Raw genomic sequence first — 15872 nt, 5'->3', positions numbered from 1 at the left:
CCCAAGAGAACCAGGCTTTTGGAGAGGAGCAGGAATCCAGGCCACTTGGATTTACACCATTCACCCTTTCTCACTTTAAGGGACCTGGTACATATCTTAACCATGAAGGACCAAGACGTGCGCGCACCCCTTGCCGCCCAGTCGAGATGTGGTTGGGACAGCGGATGCCCGTGGCTGACCGCCCTCTCTCGTGCAGTGAAGACGAGCGGCTCCCCCAGCGTACCTGTAAGCCAGCAAGCGGGAAAGCCTGCCCAGAGCGATCCCATTCCTTATTCAGTCTGTACACCCCCTCCCCCCTTTGCAGTACCCATTCAGCAGCTTGGTTTCTTCTCCAAGCTTTTTATATTTTGCATTCCTAAGATTTAATTATGCTATCAAAACAACAGGCATCAAGACCTGGAGTGCCGGAATTCACATTAGCAATTGTTATCAACAAAGAAAACGGGCACAGCATGCCCATGCCAGAGGAGATGTGGGCTGCTCTCCTCAAGCTACAAATGGTTATTTATAGCCTCTTTGCAAACCATCTAGCCCACAGGTCTAGCTTCGAGCTCACTTCTTCCTGAGTGCATGAGCCCTTGAAGGAAAGCTTTCCAGTGTGTGTCCCCCCCCAGCTCCCCCAAGCATAGCACAGCACTGAGATTTAGATATGTTTAGCTGGCTCCTGGGGAACCTCTGAGGCTCCTTCCATGTATCCAGAACAGTAGAAGGGAGTGAGAGCAGAGCGCGACAGAGATAAGCAGCTGCAGAAGAGCCCCCCCTCCTCCTCCAACAGGAGACACACTACAGAAAAGAATATATGTATTATTGTTTCCAACACTTCACTGCATCGGAGCCGGACGCTGCAGGAACGTCGCGTGTCTCCAGCAGCTTTCCAGCCTCCCTGCAGCAGCGGATGGAGGCACAAGCTCTGCAAGGCAGGCAGCATGCTTGGGTGCAATACATACATACACTTCTTGAGATCATCGCAATGAAGCAACTACGTGGTAGCAGGAGGGGGAAAAATAACCATGCCTCCACACCAACGTTAAATATTTGTCCTTGCCTAAAACAGCACCATTTCCAGACATCCTGACTCCGCCAGGATCCTTTGCCTCGCAACAATCAAGAAATACTTACAGCCGATGCAGCGTGCATAGTACAGCTGCAAAACCATACACCAGGACACTTATTTTCCACCCTCCGAGCAGCAGCTGGCGCACACTGCTTTGCACGTCCCCCTTCCTAATCCCAGCCCCTGCTAAACTCAACAGAGGTTTTAGCATAGGCTCTAGCGGGAGTTGGGTCGGAGTCGGTGAACGTCGAGGCGCTTAGCAAGACCCCGTTCACACAAGTTAGTCGCCCGAGCTTCAGCGGGGCTTTGCCGGACCATTCTCGCACGTTGAGTCACTTCAGCGCTCAGAGGCTTGTGACCCGGTCCCGGCACGCGCTTCTGTATGAGGTGGGGTTTTTTGTTTTGTTTTTTGTTTGCAAGCGTAAAGCAGGATTGCTCATACCAAGCCTGAGCCAAAGCTCGTTCGAGTCAGCGGAGAGATGCTCGAGCCCATTCAAACCTGCCTGATACCACGGTTAAAATACAGAAGTGGGGCAGTTTAAGTCCTGTCCAGGGACTACGGAAATGCTCTTTCTGCACTGAGATACGGTTACTCCTCAGATGTCTACACTTCCAAGGGGCCCTGAAAGAGAGAGAGAGATGTCAGACTGCATTTATTTTTTTCTAATTTAGAGAGAGAAGGGGGGGAAAAAAGGCAAAAGAAACCCCCCCCCCAACCACCTGTGGGTAATCCCTGCACACTGCACCGCAGGGGGACAAGGGCGGGGAAGAGGAGGCTCAAGTTTACAACTCTAGCACGTTTTATTTTGTGTAAATTTATAAAGACAACAATCCTAGTCACGATTGTCACATTTTACAGCACATACCAATACAGTTGCAAACAGAACTCCACGCAAAACTAAGCGCTAACAATACCTTAAATCACTCTTTCTGCGATTGTCATATCTAGACTAACAGTATTACGCTAACACTGAAGGAAAAAAATAGTTCACTATAAAACAGTGATAGAACATTTTTATAAAATATATTCCATTCCAATAGCTTTTCTACATACTGTATACTATAAAACTCTCCCACAAAAATTAGTGTCTTTAAATATACATATTTAATCTGAACTGCACCAAGATTAAAAACAATTAAAAATATCAATGATTTTTTTTTTTTTACATTAACTTCACAGTATTTGTTTGTAGTAGAAGACAAATCCAGTGTTTAAAATGCAGAGCAGGACTATCCCCTACAGAGACAGTAACTGCCCCACAGTGAAATAGTTTATGAAAAGACAAGCTTAAGTGTGCAATGTTTTTAGTACTTCTCTGTAGAGTCATGAACCATTTTGAAGACACGCTCAGAGCTATTGCAACTTAAAAATAAAGAGACACAGAGAGATAGCCAAAAAAAGTCACCTTAAGAACAAAAATAAGTGCAAACATCTTTACTTTAGAAATTCAAGCTATGAGGAGTGGGAACACAAATACCAGACTATGAAAAGAGAACAGTGTTTTTATGATGTAGCAAAGAATAAAAAAAACTTTGAACTTTTGCCCCATATTCACTGCAGTACAGAGCATGCTCATAGCATCAGTTTAATGAATTATTTCTATACTAGTATCAGACACAAACTTGTTTAAACTTCTCCTTGCTCCATACACTAATGATGTCTTACGGCACATCCTATTTTATGATCTTCTTAAAAAAAAGTAACTGAAGACTGAAATGCAAAAGAAAGTGTCACAAGAAAGCAAAATTAAAATATTACCAGCTTCAGTAATGCCTGACTCTACATTAAACTGTTTACATGTTGAACAACATGCAAAACCATTGCTATAAAATTTAAAGTGAAGTGTAAATTAACTAGTTTTGAAATAGATTAACAGTAATAATTCCACTTCAAAAAAAAAATCTAATAAATACTATATCAAGTATCTTCAGGAGAAAAAAATAACTTAATTTTAGTAGAAAGAAAAATAACTTAATTTTAGTAGATTTTGTTCAGTGCTATTTCCAATCACAGCAAAAAGAAAGAGGAAAAAAAGTGATTAAGTAGAATAAGACCACAGTACCAAAGCCACTTATGTTCAAGATACAGTACTCTCCCACAACTTTCATATGTAACAGGTTCAGCAAAAATATTTTACAGTAGAGAAATTAAACTAAAAAAACTATAAATAAAAATTCACATTACATGTACATTCATAGTTTAAGAGATGAATAATAAGAGGAGGCTGTAACAAGTATATCCTGATTTTTTTTTTTTTTTAAGAAGTAGTAGTACTTAAAAAAAAAAAAGTCTATATTATCTATGTAGGTAGTGCTCAGTTTTTGGACCAGAGGGGGAAGGCATTGGACAACTCTTTCTTAAGATGAAATGCAGTATTTTAAGCACAACTGAAAAAGAATTTAACTTAGTGTTTTACATTCATTTAAAGAAAAATAAAATAAAGGCATATGTTTTGAGAAACAATTCCAGGAGTGTCAGGAAAGCTAGTGAAGTAACGCTAGTGCTAGCGCAGCACAACATCATCTAAAACCCTCAGCTATTATTATTGTAATTCAGCCTTGTGTACATGTACCTTAAATAGATAATCCAACTGGAAAGGAAGAGTCTGATATTCACTGCCATGCGCAAACCAAAAGATGCTCTACTAGGCAGGTAACTGAGTTACTGCATTTGGGATGAAACTAGCTATAACTGCAGGCAGCCTCAGTTAAAAAAAAAAAAGAAGAAGGAAAAGAGAGAGAGAGAGAGAGAGAGAGAGAGAGAGAGAGAGAGAGAGAGAGAAAGGAAAAAAAGAGGTCTGAAAATGGTTGGTAAGTAACTTGGCAGGAGAAAGTTAGTCAGGCCAAATTTTCCCCAATTGGTTTATCCTCACACAACCCCTTCGAAATGAAGGGGAGGGCACAGAATTTGGCCCAGAGGGATCACCAACTTCAAAACCAGAGAGAGAGAGAGAGAGAGAGAGAGAGAGAGAGAGAGAGAGAGAGAGAGAGAAAATTCCAGGCTGCTCATTTTCGAAAAAGCAGCAAACTTCTCCAAGGAGACAGCAGTGCATCTCCCAACCTACTCGGTATCAATTACCTTGAACTCGGAAATCCCAGTAGCCCGATATCAAGAAAATAAATCGATTAACCACTTATCACAATGCTGACCCGTTTCCTCGGAAGGAACCGGATCAGTTCCTACGCAGCTGTGCATCCCATCCGCTTCCTTCAGCGGCATCTGCACTTTTGGTACATCCCCTTTCCAAGCGTCGCACGCTCCGGAGCCCGTCTCACACCCCATCATACGTTGACTCACTAAAGCAATTTTTCCAAGGCAAACGGGATTAGTCTTCGCATGTTGGCGTGGGAATGAAAATATTCACAGATCATATGATTTTTGTCCTACATACTAGCACACGTCCCTCAACATTTAAGGAGGGAACACGCTGCAGACAGAAATATTTTTTCTATCCACGCTTGAAGCTCAAAAGCCGTTCAGAGCTTTTCAGTAGGTTAGTCCAAGGAGGAGGATGGGTGGGAGAGGAAAAATTTAAGTACACTCAGACGGAAAACTCGTCTTTAGGCAAAAAACCTTTCATTCAGATTTTAGGACTGACTGTAAACTATTCCAATATAATAATTTTTTTTTTTTTTTCTAAATACCAGTACCCAAGACATATCCAGGAATTCTCAACTGCCTTTGTGATTCGGGCCAATTTAAGGTCTCTTCTAGTTCTGTAAAATAAGAGTACAGCCTGTTACTCTGGGATACACAGACAAGTTTTTCTACACTGAAATGTATTTAAATCATAGTTCATCTCTTTGAATGTTTGTATGCAACATGCAGATGGCACTAGGGGGGCTTAACAGAACCCAAGTATTTCTCCAGGATTCACTTGCAATCAATCTTTTTTCAAACTACCAAAAACAAAACAAAAAGAACAAACAGGAAAAAAAAACCCTGACCACAAAGCAAGTACTTCCAGCATGAAAACAGAAGCTAAATCATTGCAGAATTACTTAGATCATTTCACATTAATAATGTAACACGAGTGCACATGAAAAGACCTAAAGGACAGGGCTGGGAAAGGGAAGGCGGCAGGGAAAAGGTGGGGGAGATGGAGAGGTCGACGGATTGCATTAAAAGGCCTCTGGAGTGTATACCTCTGCATCTTTTAAAGATCATATACCTGAAGTGAATATCACCAAAATAAATGAAGGAAAAAAGAAGGGGGGGGGGGAAAGAGATGCTGCCTTTTTTTTTCCTGTTTTGTTTTAAAAGGGGTGAGAGGGGAAAAAAAATTAAGAATAAGAGACAAGGTAATAAGAATGCGTCTCAGACAACCAAGGACTTTACAAGGCCACAATGAAATTTGCGGATATGTCTGTACAAATCCCCCGACTGCGTAAACCGTCTCTCACACCACTTGCACCCATGGGGCTTCTCCCTGGTGTGCACGACCGCGTGACGGCTCAGATTGTGGGAATACTGGAAGCTCTTTCCGCACTGGCCGCACGTATAGGGCTTCTCGCCCGAGTGGGTCCTTTCGTGTCTCTTTAAGGTATACATGCAGGAAAATGTCTTTCCGCAGAGCGTGCAAGTGGGCACCGACCCGTCCGGCGACAGCCTGGTCCGTGAGCCGTCCTTATCTCGGAAGTGGGAGCTCAGGTGCAGCTGCAGGATGTGCGGGCTCGGAAACACTTTGCTACAGAGGGGGCAAATGCAGATATGCCCCGGCGGCACGAGCACACCTGAGGAGGAGATGTCCGACGAATCCATGTCGTCCTCGCTCTCGTCTCGCTCTTGATCTAGATCCTCCTCCCGCGCATGAGAACTGCCATTCCCCGCGAACATGTGTCCTAACCCTGTCACTAAGCTTCTGGCTGAATTCCCAAAATGCTGACTCTCCGGACTCCTGGCTTCGCCGTCCTCCTGATCTGACAGCAAGTCTTGTTCATCTTTAACAAGTGGCTCGGTACCCTGCTGCTGGCTGTCGGAAGCCAGCTGTCCAAAGACATAGGAGGGGTGTAAGGAATCTCTCCCAGGCACAGGCTTGAAAGACAAATCCAGAGCACAGTCCACATCGCTCGGAGCCAGGCTATGGTTAACAGACCTTTGGGACAAAGGTCCTGCAGAACTATTGACATTAGCCTTTGTTTTTCCAGCTGCTGCGGCGCACGATTCTGCCTCTGTCGGCACAGAGCTGACACTTAGATGATCGGAGGACCAGGCGGGGTGACTGCTGACCTTTTCTTTGCCTGCCGCTCTGTCGTATTCTGCGACGCCGAATTTCTGTTTGTTTCCCGGGTCGAACTCGCGGACCAGGGGCACCCCCACGTCTAGGAAATGCTCTGCTTTCTCCAAAGTAGCCACCTCATCGCTCATCTTCTCCTCCGGACATAATTCTTTATCTTTCAACTTGCCCTTGCAGACTTTCACAATGTCATACATGTGAAGGTAGCTCGCCGCAGCCAGCACATCTTCGACCGGGAGGCTGTTGAATTCCAGCTTTCCCTCGTACATGAATTCGAGCAGCAGGCTGAAGGCAGGGGCTGTGACAATGTCACTGTTCAGATGCACAATATCCCTTTTGTCTAACTGGTCCCTGTAGAAAAGATGGAAGTACATACTGCAAGAGGCAAGAACGGCTCTGTGAGCTCTGAATTGAGCTTCTCCAACTAAAACAGTACAGTCACACAGGAAGCCCTGGTGACGCTGCTGACTCAGACACTGCAGCAACTGGCGGCTATGGTCTGGAAACTCCATTCTTCCTTCATAACCTGTTCAAAACAGGAAAAACTTGAATGCTACTGTAAACTAAAGCCTCCTAGCAGCTGTAACAAACAGATCAGCTTTTTGGTAACACAAGCCAAAGAAACAGCCTTGGAGATAACGTTTACTGTTAATTGTCTGTAATAGTTTTATTAAAGGAGGGGGGGGAAGGGGAAAAAAAAAAAAACACCCAACAAAAAACACAACATGCTTCTCATCTTTTCGCACCTGCTCCGAACAGGAAAAACTTGATTGTAAGTAAACAAAAGCTAGTAAAGCAGCAGCCCCTCCAACCTTTGTTTCTCCCACTAAGAGCTTTAATAAAATTAAGACAAGAAAAGGAGGAAAGAAAAAAAAAAGAGAAAAGCGTAAACTCCTAGGTTGTCTTCTCAGCAACGCTAACTCGAGGCATCTCTTAATAAAGCACATAACCCACGTCACACACACACACACGCATTTAAACTTTATCCTCAGTCGTTCTGCACGGAACCACAACAAAACACTCACAGCTCGTGCTGGGAAAGCGGCATTTTCACGGCTACGGAGGAGGGCTGGGGAGGGAGGGAGAGCGAGCAGCAGGACCCACGACCCCAGGAGACGCATGCAAAAAAAAAAAAAGAAAAAAGAGAGAAAAAAAGAAAAGAGGAGGAAGAAAGGAACAAAAAAAATGAAAGAAAGTTTCCCTCTAAGTTATAACAGGCGGAGGAGGAAAATAAGAGGCATAAAGGCAGCGCGGGCAGGGCCGGGGCTGCAGCCGGCTACCTGCCGGCGGGGCGCGGCGCGGCGGGCGCTTACCTGGCCGCGGGGCCGGGGCCGGGGCGCGGCGGGCGGCCGCGGCCGCGGAGCCGGGCGGGCGGGCGGGCGGCAGCGCGGCGCGGCGCGGGTGCGTGCGCGAGTGCGAGCCAGGCGAGGAGGGAGGCGGGCAGGCAGGCAGGCGGGGAGAGAGGGAGGGAGGGAGGGAAGGAGGAGTGCTCGGTTTGCTAATTACACCGCAAGCTGGAGAGTCAGCTGCTCTGACTTCACCGCGATGGAAATGCTACCTCCAGCTGTGCTCCTTTTAATGCCATATGTTCCTCCAAATCTCGCTACCAGCCAACCACAGCTTGCTGCCTTTTAAAGTTCCAGCAGCCCCATTTATAGCCAGCGATTAAATCCTACAAACTTGCCCCGAGCCCGCCCCCCCCACCCTCACTCCCCCCCCCAACCTTCCCCGGCTCCGACCCCACCTCCCGCCGCAAAGTTGCTCCCCGCAGCCCGGTGGCCGCGCAGCGCCGCCGTGACCTTCGCCGGCTCCGCGGCGGGGGCGGGGGGGGGAACCCGCGGAGCGGCTCCGCGCTGCTTCCCCCCGGCCCCCGCTGCCCAACTTTGCAGGGAGGAGTTTCCCCGAAGGGGAGGGGAGGGGAGGGGGGGGCGGCGGCGGCGGACACCCCCCCCCTCCCGCCCCTCTCCGCCGGGGGCTGCGCGGTACTCACCGGCGGGCGGCGGCGCGGCGCGGCGTGGGCATGTGCGCGCTGCGCGCCCCTGCGCGGCCGCGGCGCGGGTGCGGGCGCGGCGCGGGGCCGGCGGCGCGGCGGTGTGCCGGAGCAGGTTGTTGGCCGGCCGCTCTCGCGATACTTTCTCTCCGAGCCGTGTGCGTGTGCGGGGTGTGTGTGTGTGTGTAGTGTGAGTGTGAGAGTGTGTGTGTAGTGAGAGTGTGAGTGTGTGTGTGTGTCCCCGTCTGGTGCACACAATAGCCCCCGCCGCCCTGGCCAGCCCCGGTGCCGATTGCGCGCTGCCTCCTCCCCACTGCTCCTTCCTCCTCCTCCTCCCGTCCCGCTCCCAACTCCGCGCCGGGGCTGCGCCGCCGCGCAGCGGGCGCGCACAGCCGCGGGGCGCTGCAGCCGGACGTGCCGCCGCCGGAGGAGGAGGAGGAGGAGGAGGAAGGCGCCGGGCTCCGCTGCCCTCAAGCGAACCGCTCGCCCCGGCAGCGCGCCCGGGGCCGGGGTGCAGCGCTGCGCGCCCGCGGAAGTCGCCCCGCGCGGGCGTCCCCCTCCCCGCGCGGCTTTCGGCGGGGATGGAGTGAAAGGCGACACTGGGAAAGGTGGCATGCTTCCTCGGATTTATCTTTAGTTGTGTGTCAGCTGATAAATACCAGATGCCTACGGATTTTCAAGATGACCTTTTCGATAGTTAATTTGAATTTTAAATTTTAATTAGCTGTAATCCCATCAAAAGTGAACTCCTTTAGAGTAAAAAGTGTTGTAGCACGCTCCGCTCCGGGCCTGCTGGGGCCCATCCACAGTTCCCACCGGAGCACGCAGGGTGAAATCTGGGCGCCGCTGAAATCCGTGGCAAAACTCCCACTGGCTTCGCTGGAGCGCAGGATTTCTCCCTTACGCTGCTGAAAGTTGGACTTGGGCCGACAGGGAATTAATATCCCTGTTGTGAATTGTCCTCGGAGCCTGTGGGCTACGAACATGTGTAACAGTGGGGATCGGAGGTAAAGATGGCCTCAGATCTGCAGCACTGCGTTAGGATACCCGATCTAGATTGGTTTTACATATATATTTTGCTATGCTTAAGAACAAAAGGGATGAGTTGTACAATATTGTTAGGTCTGAGCAAGCGGAGAGAGGACCCGAACGTGTAAGGTCACTTCAGAGCTCTGCTGCAAGCACCCTGTGTGATTTCGGTCAGGAATCTGGTCCATGCTTTAGCTTCCAGCAAGTGAAGCAGAGAAAGTCCTTTCTTTTCCTTCGTTTAGGTTGTCTGGATTATGGCATCTGCAGGACAGGAACTTTTTTATGTACATACATCTCTTACAGTGCACAATGGTAGCATTAGCACCTTAAAACGTCAGTTTTATTGATTGAAATATTTATTGCTAATTCAATCCACTTTGATATTTTACCTGTAGGCTCTTTTCACAGAAGCGTGGATCTATATCGCTGGCAACCGCTTTTCTCTTACGAACCGGATTCACCTCGATTAGTTAACTGAATTGGCACTAATTGCCAAGACATTTGGCAACTGGGTGGTTTTTGAGTATTAATGATGGCATCCTCATAAGGCTCTTCTCTGGTGTTTGGTAATATTGTTTTCCGTGCTGTTAAACTGGGAAACTTGGGCCTAAGAACGTGGAGGTGCCCTACTCCAGCAAGAGAATTAGAGGTCCTGGGGTTAAATTTGTCCCTGCTCAGGAAAGCCGAGAGCTTTATCTGTTTGTCCACAGTCACAGACACAATCTGGGAATGGGAACTCTCAGTGCTTTTTAAAGACAAGTCTTATTCCTTAGTCACAGCCTGATAACACAGACTCTTCCAAAAGTGAAGTGTTTTCTTCCCAGAAGTGCGAGCACAGTTCCCCTGAAGTTATTCTGCGTGGATGTGTTGACTCGCAGAGTTTCTCTGTCTTTGTACACTGGCAGTATTAATTAGTCTCTTGTATTTATAAGAGCTATGACGCTCGGCATAAATCCCTTATTTTGTGTAAATCGTTGTTCTTTCCCCCCCCTCTTCTTTAATAATACAGGGAGGAAAAAGAAAATGAAAAAAGAACCAAGGATTTAATTCCTATTTGCTTTCTAAAAGCTAGTAATAATCATCTACAATCCAACAGTATTTTATTTTTAGTAAACCAATTACAATTTTACAGTAACTATAGTTGTTGCCGAGTATGAAATGTCACAAAAAATGCAACAGCATTCCCGTTTTCTTTAGGTCTCTATTTTGCACGTTGTTTGCTTGCTTTTTGTAAGGGCTCCAGAAACCCTGCACTCGCCTTCACGCCAAGGTAACGATAGATACAATACAATTGTTGTACTGATTTAACTACAGTTGTATAAAATACTGGTAGTGCGACTCTAATGTAAACAAGCCCTCAATGATTACTGGAGGCAAGGCAACAGGAAGAACTACCCCAGAAACTTTACTCTGAAAGCACCTGCGTTTCTGAAGGCCCTCATGAAAGCACGAAATCATAACCAAACGATCCCCTTTCATCTCTGCCCTCTGAACCCTTGGCCGTCTGCAGATTCTCCTAGTATTAAGCTGAGAAGGAGGCTCCGTTTTCAGTCCTTCCCCGAGGGAAAGGTGCCAGGCGGCAGCTGCCTGACTGCTCCAGCCAACACGAAACTCTCTGGCCGGCGTCCGCGCGCGAGGGGGAGACGGCGACCACCCCGTCACCGAGCGTGGGGATGGCTCTCGCCGCTACGTGAACGGGTACCGCGAGAGAAAACGTCGGGGGCGACCGTGTCCGGGGTCGTCGCGCGGTGACGTGCTTAGCTGTCCAGCCAAAACCCTCCTAGGTGCCAGCGAGCGTTTTAGGGCTGAGGAAAGAATACAAGTTTAGGAGAGCAGATTGAGGGCAGAAATCGGTGGTGATGGCAGGGCTTTTATTTGCCACGCAAGGCTAGCCGTGGACTGGGTTGGTTGTGCTGCCTGGATGCTAGCCAAAGCCCACAGAAATTAGTCGAAAAACCAACTGGATCAGCTCCATGCAGCCTGAGGACTCGCTTCCATTCTTACCCCTTTGATCCAACAAGAGTATATGTTTACCAAGTGGGGCCTCTCTATCCCTCTTTGCTGGCCAAATGCAGAAGTGGCAGCAACAGGTTTTTCATGTGATTTAATCGTTTTTTCTCTCACCTCATTGGGTAGAAGCCTCCTTGTGTTTGCTTCCACGTGGTTTCAGTGCTTTAATGTTCTTTTTTTGTATGGCTTCAACTTTGTGGTAGTCCAGTCGCGTTTCAGAGGGAGAGGCAGGGACTGAGATGGTTTATGACTTGCGGGAATTGAAGTTTTATTAAGCGTATTGGTCACAGCAAGGTTTATTTGCAGAAGTTCTTCCAAACTTTCTCAAAGGTTCATTTCTCCCATGCAGAGTGCAGCACACCTTAGAAGGACTGAATGCTTCATTCCCCACTCAGAAACAGGGAGGAATTTAACCCCAAAGGACGCTGAACCACATGGGGCCAAGTGAAGGAGCTGCCACCGGCATCTGTGGAGCTATCCCAATTTGAAGTCTATTCCAGTACTTACATTCCAGTCACATCCGAGGTCAGCGTGCAGTCAAGCCATAAAGCTTGGGCATGACCTTCCCAAAGATCCTTTGCAAGCCCATCATACAAGGCTCAAGGAAGCAATACCTTGCACTGTTGCAATTCCACGCGTTACTCGGAGCATACATTGCAGCCATCCGCCTAAGCAGCGTGCCTAGGAGAGTGCTATTTGTTTTAGGCCTGTCCTGGTGATTTCTCCCTGATCACGAGACCCTGCATGCACTGGTCTATTCGTGAGCACATACTGTGTCAGCCAGGAGCTTACATCTCCACTGTCGAATCATCCTGTTGTTGTCAAATGGACAGGCTCCCTGTATTACATATTATGTATTTACTTGTTGTATTTTCTCCACCATGGCTATCAGTCAGGACACACCAATCTAGAAGCATGTGTCAGGGGCACAAAGGACTCTGTAGAGGTACCGCTGGCGTAGGTCATGTTCTGCTACCCAATAAGGTCTAGCAACATCCATACCCGAACCAGGCAGGCATTCCTGTCACATCTGTACCGTATCTCTCTTGCTAACACTGGAAGACGGGTACCTCTTAGCCATCCTTCGTAGTTTCACTCTCAGCTTACCTCACCCTCAACTTCTGGTTGCTTTGGTTACATGCAAACTGCTGTGTTTCGGAGTTCTAGAAATTGTAAATGAAGGTACTTTTTCCGCCTTTAAAAATGTATTGTTTTTTCCTTAGAGGGCACACACTTCTTGGCTTGTAGCGGTAAAGGAAATTTGCATGGCATTGATAAGGCACACTCTCCTCTTTGGGAGTTTTTTTCCTCTTTCACCCTTGCTCATCATCCTGGCCGCCATGTTTTAATGTTGCTGTGGTTTCATTGCTTGCATTCCAAATATCATGTACATTTACTGTAAAAACATCTAATACAGTTAGGCAAATTGTTTCCTTTTTAATATTCAATTTATTTATTTATCCATCCATCCACCCCCAGGAAGGAAATATAGGAGCCTATGTTATAAAGAAACAAGTGGATGGAAGTTTGTAGTAGAGTATATAGAAAATGACAATGAAAAACCGTAAGTAACAGTGAATAGTAAAAGATAAAATTGGTGTCTGTTTTGGGACCAGGCACAAAATTTATCAGGCCCAGACAAAACTCTTTAAATCAGAAACTGATGTATTCTCCGATAAGCTAAGTAGCACAGCTAGGGTCCAGGCTATTTACAATCAATCTGCCAAGGAGTTGCAGATATATTATTAAGAAGTTTTTAACTGGCATTGTTCTATTTGCGAGCAAATAATATATTGTGTCAACAAGGCACTTTATTTTAGTAACTGCCCAAAGAAAACAGGGCTAAATATTGCAGAAGTGTTTTGCTATGTTAGAATCGGGAAATCTTACAATGGAAATACTTGCTAGGCAAAAATATAACCTATAATAAGAAGGTTTAGTCCTAGTGACCTTCTGGTGCCAACTTAGCTTTAGCAGCAATTGCTCAGAAAATGTTTTGTCCCGGGATAAGTCAACATTACCTCCAACTATTACCCTGGGTTTTGTAAGGCAGAGAGGTGATACACCTATCTTGCCGTCCATAAAAGGTCTCTTAGGTGGGATCAGTTCCTCTCTTGTGACTTGCAGGGCTGGCCACACATTTGCTTAGAGTACTGGCTGTGATCCTTGTTAGATAAATCTGCAGTCCCTCGGGTCATAAAGACTCCATCTTTCCACATGTGGGGTCTGAGAAGTGGCACATAATAATCTCTGGTCCTCCCTTGATTTTTGCTTTTCCACAGGGGCTCCAAATCAACCTAGCTGAGCAAATATAAATATACATAAGCACCTAGATGCAAGTCAAAAAAAAAAAAAAACCAAACATCTCACTTTCTCCATTCCCCATGCAAAAACTTTCACTCACATGCTACACAGTTCACACCATGGGTGCTACAGTCTCTTCATAGATGGCTTTAATGAAGCACACGTTTACTCTCTCTAATCCATCCAGATGGCTGCAGCAATCACCTTTACTACTACTTCATACTTTTGTCTTTTCCTGAATCAAATCCAAGCTCCTTGCTTCCACCTTCAAGACCCTCAGTAATTTGGAGGGCTCCCCATGGCACTGTCTCCCCCAAATCTCCCTGGACCTTTTCTTCTTCCCCCCCTTTTCTTCTTCCCCCCCCCTTCTTCTTTTTCTTCGCACCATCCCTTGGGACTAGACCTTCCTCCTTGGCTCATGGAGCCACGCTTCTTCCATTAAAAAGCTGATTTCTCTGTCCGGATAGGTAAGCTGCCAGTTTTTAAACATACTTAGCTGCTTCAGCCCAGGCATCTGTCCTTTTCACCATACATCTCAACCTTTCTTTGCGGCCACCCCGCTCAGTTTAGTCAGAGGAGGTGGGAGGAAGATTTGGGGGAAGCAGCACAGGATGGGAATGATTTTGGGGTGGTTGTGGGAGCTCTGTGCAGAGAGGAGCTGGCCTCTCACCCAGCCTCTGCTTGACGTCCGTAGGAGCCTGGGTGCCAAACGTGCACTTCTGAGAGAAGTTCAGCATCTGGGCAGCGAAGAGAGAAACAGGAGGCTGGGAATGGGGAGAGCAAGACAGACTGTTTTTCTAGGCACAAAGAGCTGCTGTTGTCTTAGGCCTGTGTAGTAGCCATCACACTGGTCTCTTTACTTTCCTCTAATGTATTCCAGGTGGAGGGAAAGTCCTAAGAAATGCAAATAAAAATATCTTTCTAGACTTCCTTCTCTTACGCACTGCCTGCCAAAGCTCTTGTTCTCCTCCTTCACTGTTTTGCCTGTGGATGTGTTTTATGCTTTTATCTTGTTTTTCTGGTAAAAGAAGAAGTACTTGCTGTGAGTTTACATAACTTGCCTTTTACTGCTCTGGAAATGAATGTGGAACTTGGGTCTCAATTAGACTCTCAGTATTAAGTCCTGGTCTAATGAATCACTAAAATATATGAACAGCATTAAGCCTAGGAGTATGTCTGCTGAGTTGCTGCTCTGCTGAGTCCACCAGTGTTGGATACTCAGAGCTGATTGTATTGCTGGGCCTATGGGGAGTTGAATACTTAGCACCCAGGTAAAGGGGCGGTAACAGGGAAGGGACCCTATGAAGCTATGGAGTAGGTTTAAATTTAGTTGTAGGTAGACCCTCCACCTGTGGAAGACAAAGAGCTTTGATCTGAGGTCCTGTACTTGTTGTATACTGGACACTTTGCTCCTGCATCGAGACTTCACCGCTTAGCTAAGTGACAGACCTCAGGGCATCAGGGGTTCAGGCTGCAATTTAAGATCTAGTGAATTCCTTGTGTTACTGAGCTTCTCCTGCAACATGTTGGAGAGCCTTAACCCTACCAGCTTCTGTGGAGGAGAAGGTTTTTAGTAGTTTGCCCTTGGAAACCAAATGCCTCAAAATATGGGATCGTAGAGATGTTAGGAAATGTGTGAAACCTTTTGGAAAAATATCGGTTCATTAAGAAGTACTCTTCATGCTTTTGTGAAGCGTCAGTCTTGTCTGGCAAACCTGGTAACACTTCTTAAAGAGCATTTGGAAAAAGGGTTTCCAAAAGACATTCAACACTGTGCTTAACTGGAGGTCAGCCTCTAATAGTTAATCAGTGAAAGGAAATGACCTGGAATACTAATCACCTGTTGGGGACCTGCAGACTTTACTGGTAGGATGTTACCCAGTCAAAGGAGGAAGGGATGAATGGATCATTGTCATGGAAATGGTGCTGGTGACAATATTTTTCATTCTGTATACAAAGGGTTTTCACAGCAGTTGACACTAATGCGGAGAGTTCATTGCAGAAAACTAAAAATGGATTGAACTAAAAATAAATCTAAATGCACTAGGAAATTTTGTGGAAGAAATAGCAGTGGGCCAAAACCCCATGGTTTTTACATCTCTGCTAGTTGGACTAACCTTCAGGTCCTGGACTTGAGGATGGGCCTAGCCAGTCCATGCGCTAGCACGAGTATAGGACCTTAGTTTCTGTAGCCAGCAGCATACACAAGAATGATGTGCTGCTCTTCGTAAAGGCACCTGGTTTTAAT

General features: G+C 46.8%; 1 protein-coding gene across 3 annotated transcripts; it reads right to left on the bottom strand.

Moving 5' to 3' along the window:
• Window positions 1-1845: 1845 nt before the first annotated feature.
• ZBTB42 (zinc finger and BTB domain containing 42) lies at window positions 1846-8349 on the bottom strand. 3 transcript variants are annotated; one of them, XM_068947247.1, is made up of 2 exons: window positions 8282-8349; window positions 1846-6817 (listed from the first exon to the last, which is right to left on the bottom strand). In XM_068947247.1, the coding sequence occupies exon 2, from the start codon at window positions 6801-6803 to the stop codon at window positions 5373-5375; it is 1431 nt and encodes a 476-aa protein (XP_068803348.1). In that variant the 5' UTR covers window positions 6804-6817; window positions 8282-8349; the 3' UTR covers window positions 1846-5372. The 3 variants fall into 3 exon arrangements, with proteins under 3 accessions (XP_068803348.1, XP_068803352.1, XP_068803351.1); XM_068947251.1 differs by lacking the exon at window positions 8282-8349 and adding an exon at window positions 8036-8160; XM_068947250.1 differs by lacking the exon at window positions 8282-8349 and adding an exon at window positions 7605-7663.
• Window positions 8350-15872: the final 7523 nt, after the last annotated feature.

Source organism: Struthio camelus, chromosome 5, assembly GCF_040807025.1.
Source record: "Struthio camelus isolate bStrCam1 chromosome 5, bStrCam1.hap1, whole genome shotgun sequence".
NCBI classification, from domain to species: Eukaryota; Metazoa; Chordata; class Aves; order Struthioniformes; family Struthionidae; genus Struthio; species Struthio camelus.
The sequence above is the reverse complement of the archived record's forward strand: the minus strand, read 5'-3'. Positions and strand labels throughout refer to the sequence as shown.

Excerpts from the sequence above, each read along its gene's own strand:
- ZBTB42 (XM_068947247.1), bottom strand. The coding sequence starts at position 6,803 with ATGGAGTTTCCAGACCATAGCCGCCAGTTGCTGCAGTGTCTGAGTCAG.